At 32.9% G+C, this 9,211-nt stretch overlaps 2 protein-coding genes across 3 annotated transcripts in view; one reads left to right on the plus strand and one right to left on the minus strand.

Moving 5' to 3' along the window:
* LOC107653644 (vacuolar protein sorting-associated protein 4B-like) overlaps positions 1–4,672 on the plus strand; it is a 7,259-nt gene extending 2,587 nt beyond the window's left edge. The window contains exons 3-11 of the mRNA XM_016440418.1: positions 706–856; positions 929–984; positions 1,062–1,181; positions 1,258–1,414; positions 1,535–1,683; positions 2,543–2,624; positions 2,697–2,916; positions 3,831–3,971; positions 4,047–4,672. Coding sequence (XP_016295904.1) covers positions 706–856; positions 929–984; positions 1,062–1,181; positions 1,258–1,414; positions 1,535–1,683; positions 2,543–2,624; positions 2,697–2,916; positions 3,831–3,971; positions 4,047–4,148 — 1,178 coding nt within the window. The 3' untranslated portion in view covers positions 4,149–4,672. The remainder of the gene's footprint in view (positions 1–705; positions 857–928; positions 985–1,061; positions 1,182–1,257; positions 1,415–1,534; positions 1,684–2,542; positions 2,625–2,696; positions 2,917–3,830; positions 3,972–4,046) is intronic.
* A 1,550-nt stretch (positions 4,673–6,222) lies between these two features.
* LOC107653647 (pleckstrin homology domain-containing family B member 2-like) overlaps positions 6,223–9,211 on the minus strand; it is a 5,294-nt gene continuing 2,305 nt past the window's right edge. For both annotated transcript variants that reach the window (XM_016440424.1, XM_016440423.1), the window contains exons 3-8: positions 8,921–9,073; positions 8,605–8,707; positions 8,482–8,521; positions 8,265–8,351; positions 6,943–7,060; positions 6,223–6,873 (exon numbers count right to left, since the gene is read on the minus strand). In XM_016440424.1, coding sequence (XP_016295910.1) covers positions 6,740–6,873; positions 6,943–7,060; positions 8,265–8,351; positions 8,482–8,521; positions 8,605–8,707; positions 8,921–9,073 — 635 coding nt within the window. In that variant the 3' untranslated portion in view covers positions 6,223–6,739. The remainder of the gene's footprint in view (positions 6,874–6,942; positions 7,061–8,264; positions 8,352–8,481; positions 8,522–8,604; positions 8,708–8,920; positions 9,074–9,211) is intronic.

A 9,211-nucleotide genomic window follows, 5' to 3' on the forward strand; every position in this document is an offset into this window, starting at 1 on the left:
TATATATATAATATTGTACTTTTTACGTAATTGTATTATTTAGATGATCCCATATGTAGTCTTATGATATATGTATATATTTAATATAAAGTATTGTGTTTTATTTAATTTTATTAACATGGATAGACAGATGAATTGTTATTATAATTTTATATATTGAGTATATTTTAATATATTTTACCTTTTTTTCCCCGCCTTAAATTTATTTGATCCCTTATTAAATGCAATTTAGCGAGCAAAAAAATTCCTAATAGTGGCACTTTTTAATGTTTTATGGTCCAGATGATTATAATTTATTTTATAATATTATGTTTTTTATTTTTTATATGTATGTGTGTTTTTATTGTATTTCATATTGTAAATGCATTTGATTCATCATTAAATGCATTTTATTGTGGAAAAAAAAAATCCATGACAAATAATAGCACGTTTTAATGTTTTGATATTTTATGGTACAGATAAGTGGAGTTTATTTATAATATTATTTAAGTGTAAAATAATATTTAAATGATTATTATAAATAGATTATTTTATAGATTTTAAATTTTATTTATATATTTATTTAATTTATTTGTATACTGCGTTCTGTCTTTCATATCTTACATTTATTCAGTGCCTATTTAAAAATGCAATTTTATTGAGCAAAACATCCATGACCTAATGATGGCATGTGTTTTATTATTATTGTGATGCTTTACGGTGCAGATGAAGCTCAGGGGGAAAAGTCCAAGCAGAGCATCAGAGCCAAGTGTGCCGAGTATCTGGACCGAGCGGAGCAGCTCAAGCAGTACCTGAAGAAGAAAGAGAGCGCGCCGCCCTCCAAACCTGTCAAAGTTCCCCAGTCAGACGATAAAGGGTGAGAGGATCTACTTCCTGCACATCGGCTAATCCTAATCCTAAATAAAATGTCAAATTTAATCTTGTACAGGACTGACAGTGATGACGGCGATGCGGAGAAAAAGAAATTCCAAACTCAACTCCAAGGTACAACATTTTGTGTTAAAAACACACTTTATTAAAGTATCTACAAGAGAAGAAACATGGATTTTCATGCTTTCCAGGTGCTATTGTTATGGAGAAACCCAACATTAAGTGGGACGATGTTGCTGGTTTGGAAGGAGCCAAAGAGGCCCTCAAAGAAGCGGTCATCCTGCCAATCAAATTCCCTCATCTTTTCACTGGTATGATGGGTTTCATGAATTAAAATGTCTGAAAATGTCTTTTCTGAACTGCGCTGAAGCTCATCGTTATGGACAGGGAAACGCACTCCGTGGAGAGGGATTCTGCTCTTTGGTCCTCCAGGAACGGGAAAGTCTTACCTGGCTAAAGCAGTGGCTACTGAGGCCAACAACTCCACCTTCTTCTCCATCTCTTCATCAGACCTGGTGTCCAAGTGGCTGGGAGAGAGCGAGAAGTAAGTGCTCTTCAGATGTCAAGAGGGAAATATATTAATATTGTTTAGAAGTTTATGTCACATTTGAGTCTCGTTGTTCTCAATGTGTTTGTTGGCACTGCTTCTGTTATTGTCTGTTAGGTTAGTGAAGAATCTGTTCAGTTTGGCTCGAGAGCACAAGCCTTCAATCATCTTCATTGATGAGATCGACTCCATGTGCGGCTCCAGAAACGAGAACGAGAGCGAAGCGGCCCGCAGGATCAAGACAGAGTTTCTGGTCCAGATGCAAGGTAAACGCAGAGCTAGCGTTAGCTTTGTCGCAACAGCAAATCTGCCAGTGTCTGGGTCTCATTTGGCAGGTTCTTATGTAGGTTCAATTTCCCATTTAGTTTTAATTGTTCAGACATTTTTTATATGTTTTGTTTATATTGTTTATAAATTATTTATTTATTTGATATATAATATTATCCATCCATGTATCCTTCCTCCAAACCACTTATCCTCTTTTGGGTTGCTGAAACCTATATAATGTTATAATATAATATTTTATAACATATCTATTTTTCTTTATACTGAATTTTTTTCATTGCTTTTTCAGACCAACATTTATTGTTATACATGTTATACAATTACTGTGAATGAATAATTAATAATCTTTTCCAGATAATATTTTAATAATTTATTTAGACTTTAATGCAGTGACTTATATATATAGTGATATATATATAATGTTATAATATAATATTTTATCACATTGAAGTCAATCTTTTTAGTTATATTTTTGTTAAAAAAAAATTTTTTGTGTGTGTTCATAGCATTTTGTGTTCATGCATTATTTAAAATATTGATTATAACCTTAATTTTCCCATTCTATATGCTATACAATTATTGTGAATTAATATTTTCCACATAATATTTTAATTTTTTCTTTAGAAATGATTTTTTATGACTTTTAATAATGTCAACATACATTTAGGTAATATGTAATATAATAATTTCATAATGTTATAAAATAATATTATACTGAAGTCCTTAATTTTTATTTAATATTCTTGTTAGCAGTTGTTTTCTTTGCTGTTTTTGTCTTCGTAATAGTTTCCATTATTTATTACGTTATTGATTCTAAACTTAATTCTCTCATTCTCGCAGGCGTAGGAAACGACAACGAAGGAATTCTGGTCCTTGGGGCGACAAACATCCCGTGGACGCTGGATTCTGCCATCAGGAGAAGGTGCGTCATACAAATTCTCATGGCTTTACATGTCTTTATAGGCATTGGTTTATTATTGTCTCATGGTTGTAGGTTTGAAAAGCGCATCTACATCCCTCTTCCTGAGCAGCACGCTCGCTGCTCCATGTTCAAGCTGCACCTCGGCTCCACTCCCAATAGCCTCGATGAAGCTGATTTCATAACTCTCGGGAAGAAGACCGACGGCTACTCAGGTGCCGACATCAGCATCGTCGTTCGTGACGCCCTCATGCAGCCCATCCGCAAAGTTCAGTGCGCGACCCACTTCAAAAAGGTATGGAATGACATTTATATAGAAGTTAGTTTCAAAAAAAGCTAATTATGACTTTGTCTCTTTGACTTTTTATCTGGCATTTCTGAGTTTGTCTCACAGAATTGTGAGACAAAAAGCCTGATTTATGAGATATAAATGCAGAATTGTGAGAACAAGTTTATATCTCGAAATTCTGTCATTTGTTTCTCTGAATTCTTACATCTCACAATTCTGAGTTTATATATCGTGATTCTGAGAAAAAAAGTCTAAATTGTGAGATAAAATTTCCTTTTAATTACCTTCACAATGGCCTTTTTTCATCGCTTCCAAAATCTGTTCTTTTCTCCGCCACAGAATAAAAAATAATAATAATAATAATAATAATAGTGAGTTTTTAATCTCATAATTCTGACTTTTTTTTCACAATTCCAAAATTTCTTCTTAGGATTGTGAGTTTTTGTCACAAATCAGACTTATATCTTGCAATTCTGAAATTATAAAAAAAAAAGAAATAAAAAATTTGTGAGATATAAATTCAGAGATGGAGTGCGAGAAAAACGTTTATATCTTGAAATTCTGACATTTTATTTATCTGAATTCTGAGTTTACATCTCGCAATTCTGACTTCTGTGAAAGTCTGAATTGTGAGAAAAAAAAGTTTTTATTTATTTATTACATTTTTTATCCCATGGTGGAAAAACAAGCTACCATATTGTTCTTTTTATTGCCATTAAATAAAAGTAAATAATTGCAACTTTATATCGTATCATTTATATCATAATTTCCGACTTTTCTTCTCAGAATTGTGTTTATATCTTGTAATTCTGAATTTATAAAAAAAGTCTGAATTGTGAGATTGAAAGCTTCCATACGTTTGTACGCCTAGTGAAGCGTCTAATCGAGCCGAATCCATGCTCTCATGTCTGTTTTAACAGGTCAGGGGAAAGGCATGGAACAGCCCAGATGTTGTGGTTGATGACCTCTTAACCCCCTGCTCTCCAAACGACCCAAGCGCGATCCAGATGACCTGGGTGGATGTAGCGAGCGATAAACTCCTGGAGCCGATAGTCAGCTTGGTAAGTTTGCAGCTAGTGGGGGAAAAAAGCTGAAGTCCCAGAGCTTGTTTTGACCTTCTTGTCTGTGTGTCTCAGGAGGACATGTTGAGGTCACTCGAGAAAACCAAGCCCACCGTGAACGAGGAGGATCTGGAGAAGCTTAAGAAGTTCACTGAGGACTTTGGTCAAGAGGGATGAATTTTTGCAGGATTCATGTGGAATTTATTTATATTTTCCCATCATGTTTACAAAAGCTCCTTCTCCATATTTTATTTTCAAAATCTTTGGCCAGTCTTTGATCCTGAGATTTTTTGGGGGGTGTAACATTTTTGTGAGCCTTAATATTATCCTGAACATAACCAATCAGCACTAACAGCCATTTGAAAGATATTAATTATTCCTAAAAATCCTCTTAATTTTAAAAGGTTTGTTGCAAATGGGTCATGATATTTTTACTTAGACTTTTGAGAGATTAAAAAAAAAGTATTTGTATTTATGTTGGTTACTTGTGCCTTAATGGCCGGTTACTTTTGTACCTTATTGCCAAATAAGACTTAAAATCACAACCAGTAAAAAGACAACCAGTGAGCTGTGAAAAAGTGTCTACAAATATGTGAATACGTGTTTTGGATATGCAGACCTCTTTCTTTGTCGCCTCTAAAGTGTTTATAATTTTTCTACTCTTTTTCTACTTTCGTCTGTAAATAAAGTGTATAAACTACCTCCTCTTTGTGGTTTTCATGTCTTGTTCCGTTTTTGCTTTCATCTAATACACACACAAGGTACTTGAAAGAAATCGCAAGCAGACAAACAACATTAATGCACTAATGTGACATTTTTCAATTTACACTTACAAAACCGTATCCACTGGTATATACAAACACTACATTTTCTTTTTTATGTAATGTTGCAGTGCTTCTTATAAACGATTGCAAACTGAAACTTAATGAGTGAACTGACCCAAAGAATCACGGGACATCTTATTTTAATAGTTTAGAAATAACACATCCATGATTATGTGGGTATATATTAACAAGTAAATTATTTTCTTGAGGTTCAAACAGCAAAGCAATAAAGAAAAACGCATTAGATATAAGCATTTAAGCATCAAGTATGATGTCAGATGAAAAATGTCATTTTTCTGAATCACTGCTCCATTAAACTCAGTCACAAACGTTTAAAAACAAGAGTTAAACTCAACCATGGCCTGAAATCCACTGATACATCTTGTATACATGAAACAATTATGATTAATATCTCTTATATACTCATGATTATACATGTTATGTAAACACAACAAAGTCAAAGTACAGTAAAGAATAAATTGTGTGAATGTTACAGTAAATCCAACCGATCACATCGATCCAACTTTTCCCTGAAGTTTCCCTTATCGCTACCCATCACAAACATTGTGAATAGTAATTGTGCTAGTTCATTTCAAATGTTTTCTCAAGAGAAAAAAAAAACACACACACACACACACACACACAAACACACAAAGACAAAATCAATCACATTTTTCAAAGTAAATAAATCTCAAAGAAAGTGTAAAGTCTCCACAAAAAAGGGAAGAATACACACTTGATAACACTGAGTATAAATAAACACAATAAAATGGCCGCCACAAAATACAAAGGCAAAGAAAGGAAAAACTATTGAAAAAGGTGCAGGAGATTTAAGAACGCTCTCTTTACTCTTTCCTGAATAACATCTCACTCACCATCAAGAGTATTAATCATAGATTATTACGAGTTTTCCCGTCAAATTAGATTTAACTGAATATTTCACACAAAAATGACAATTCTGTCATAATTTACTCACCCTTTAATTTCTTGAAATCACATGATTTTTAAAGACATTTAACAAAATGTTCATGCTGCTGATTGCCATTCAATTCAAAATTCGTATTTTATATAGATATTTTTTGTCAAAAAAGTATAGATTTTCAGCAATCCTTTGTTAAAGAAATGAAAACAACATTTAAAAAAATAATTTTCAAGTGAACTATTCATTTTAAACAAAAACAAAAGGCAAAGAAAGGAAAAAGAATCTGAAAAAAGTGTGGTCAATGTAAGGATGCACTCTTTATACATTCCTGAATAAAATTGCAATTGCAGTCACAGTATTAATCTGTATTATTACGAGTTTTCTTGCCAAATTATACTATACTATACAAAAAAATGAAAATTAAACATGTCCTGGATGTAAATCAATTTTTATTGTATGGAAAATAGTATCCTGAAAAAAAAAATTGTATAGATTTTTACTGATATTTTTTAAAGAAATTTTATGAGAATAAGATTATGACCGAATTTTCATTTTTGAGTGAGCTATTCCTTTTAAACGAGACCGTCACAAACATATTTAATTCAGCACAATTTTGGCTTTGCAGCTGCAAATGGCATTTCAAACAGTTTCATTTCTAATTAGAACTAACATCATTCATTTCATCAAGGACTCACCAACAGACACTTTGTGTTTCTAAACAGCAGCTGATCTTTAAACCTCACTGATTATCCTTATCTTAAGACTTAGCCGCCAATATTTTAGTGTATATCTTTGTATGCTACAGATTAAATTTGCAAAGCAAACGCGTTTGTTGGTGCCTAATCCAAATGACATAAACTTTGGTACAAAGACAATTACAGAAAAGTAAACGAATATTTGCCCAGCCCGGCTACATTATCAGACCTGCGCATTACGAGGCGTAAAGGGAAAGTTAAAACAACACGGGAAGGGTTTCCTGCACTGTAGGTCAGGTGGGGTTGGGCTGGGTTCACAAAAACACATTAGAATACTGAAAACAGGGAGCCGAGGGCCAATCCCGTCGCAGCACCAGCCAACATCCCCAGAGCAACGTCACCTGTGTCGTCACGGCGACGCTCCTGCACTATGACGTGGTTGACACCGGGTGCGTATCTGCCTAATGGAGACAAATAACAAATGTCAATCAAACTACATAAAAGTCAAACGTCAAGCAACTTCCTGTTACCTTGATAAAGATACGGGTAGGCAACTGCATACTGCTGCCCATCTGCTGAGTAGACCATCTGTGTGGCATAAGGCGGAGGATGAGGAACATAACCGCCATATCCATCAGGACAGAAAACCTAGATGAAAATTAGAAAGAAATTAGGGGTACATGATTTATCAGTTTTTAATTGGTATAAATACTGTATATTGATTTAAAAACTTTTCTGGATGCTCATTACATTTAAATATAGAATATTTCTATTTTTTAATTTTTATAAAATATAATTTATATACACTCATTTTGACTTATTTATTTTTTATTAAATTCAATTAAATTATTTGTATTATGATTTAAATTATTGTATTATAATTTATGTCAAAAATGATTTCATAAACTAATATTTTTTTATTTCGAAGTATTTATTGATGGGTTTATTTAAGTATTTATATTGATGGATGCTCATTTCCCATATTTTTACATTTCAATTATTTGTTTTTATTTGTTTAAATGTATTTTTATTTTATTTTAATAATTATAAATTTGTATAAATTATTATTTACTATTATATCATTATTGTTCATTAACGATTATTTTTCTTTTTTATTTATTTATTATATATTTGCTTTAGTTTTTCCTTATATGCAGTTACATTTTATACTATGTTTAATAATTATAAAAGTGAATTAAAATTTTTTTTATTACATTATAACATGATTCAGAATATTTACAATTTTAATTGTGCGTGCTCATTTCTTCTATTCTACTTATATATATATATATGTGTGTGTGTATGCATATATGTATGTGTATAAATATTTATACATAAAATTTATTTAAAAATTTCATTTAAATATTATTAAAAATGCACTTTCATACTTAAATGTATCATAAATTTGTTTTATTATAACTTATAACATATATCACATTTATTAAATTACAAATAAAAAAAATAATCAATTATAATTAATTTAGATGAAATAGTACAGAATTATAATATTAACCATAACATAACATCGGGAAACAATCTACATTTGTGTCCTGTTTTCGTCAGCTGAACTCGTTAAAACGGAAACCTTTATTTCAAGCAGTGTTTTATTGGGATTTTGATAACATCCTTTTTATAGGAGCCTATATACGTTCAAGCATTGCTTGTAAACGTAATCCGACCTCAATTGTTCTTCCTAGTCAAACAAGTTTATGATCAAACAGAAATGACAAAGTCAACATCTAAAAAGAGCTTTAAAACACAAGCAACGACATAAGCTGGATATCCAAGTAAAAAAAAATATTTTCTGTAGTAATCAACATTTGATACAGTCATTTTCCTCTAAATATATTACCTGTGGAGTTGGGTTTAACTCAGAATAGGGTGGAGGAGCTGATGCTACGATGTCCTCGGCAAAACCAACCTGAGGATGCTGCACAATCTACAAAACAGACCAACTCATGTCAGCAAACGCCTCTGTAACGCATCTGAAATCAGTTCCAGAAGCTGCGCTACTGGAAAGTTTAAATGTGAACGTGCTTTCCCACTCAAATTGCATTTGTGTAACTCACGGTGTTGAGTCTAGCATCCTGGAGGGCCATGGTCCAAGCCCTATGCGAAAATACATTGAGTTAGTATCAAAAAATCTAATTTTGAAGCACACATTGTGAATATTAATAACAAATTTGACTCACAAAGCATCGTCTGCACTGTCTGCGCAGATGCTGATGACCCGACCGTCCCGGCAGACGATCTGCAGGAGGGAGTCCTTGCTCTTGCCTTCAGGTGGCATGAGATCTGGAAATAAATAATGGAGGATGAAGAACAACAACACATGGAGACTTTCAAGTTACTTACTATTCACTTTTTCATCCTGTCTTTGTCCAACGACTTAGAAAAACCTGTCAAGTACTACATCAAAAGGCACTTTTGAAGTTTTTGCATCTTCCGCATTCTGCAAAAGCAGAAGGAAAGACAGCGGATGAAGACTAAAGTGCGCATCACTCCCACCTCTACACGCGCTGGCGTTGCGGATGTTAATGCAGTCCACCTTCATGTGGATCTCATCTTCCATGTCCCGCCGCTGCTGGTCATCGTAGAAGACCAGACGCCCATCTGACCAGAGGTCAAACCAGTTCCTCTTCCAGCGCCGCAAGATGGTGCCTGATAGACGACAAGATTAGATTTCCTGATAGACGACAAGATTAGATTTTAGAATTACATTTTAATTACTTCTTCTAATTATACATTTTTATACAATTATTTTTGAAAATTACATTCTAAAATAATTTAAGCACAAGT

This window comes from Sinocyclocheilus anshuiensis, unplaced genomic scaffold (genome assembly GCF_001515605.1).
Source record: "Sinocyclocheilus anshuiensis isolate Anshui unplaced genomic scaffold, SAMN03320099.WGS_v1.1 scaffold1079, whole genome shotgun sequence".
Taxonomy (NCBI): domain Eukaryota; kingdom Metazoa; phylum Chordata; class Actinopteri; order Cypriniformes; family Cyprinidae; genus Sinocyclocheilus; species Sinocyclocheilus anshuiensis.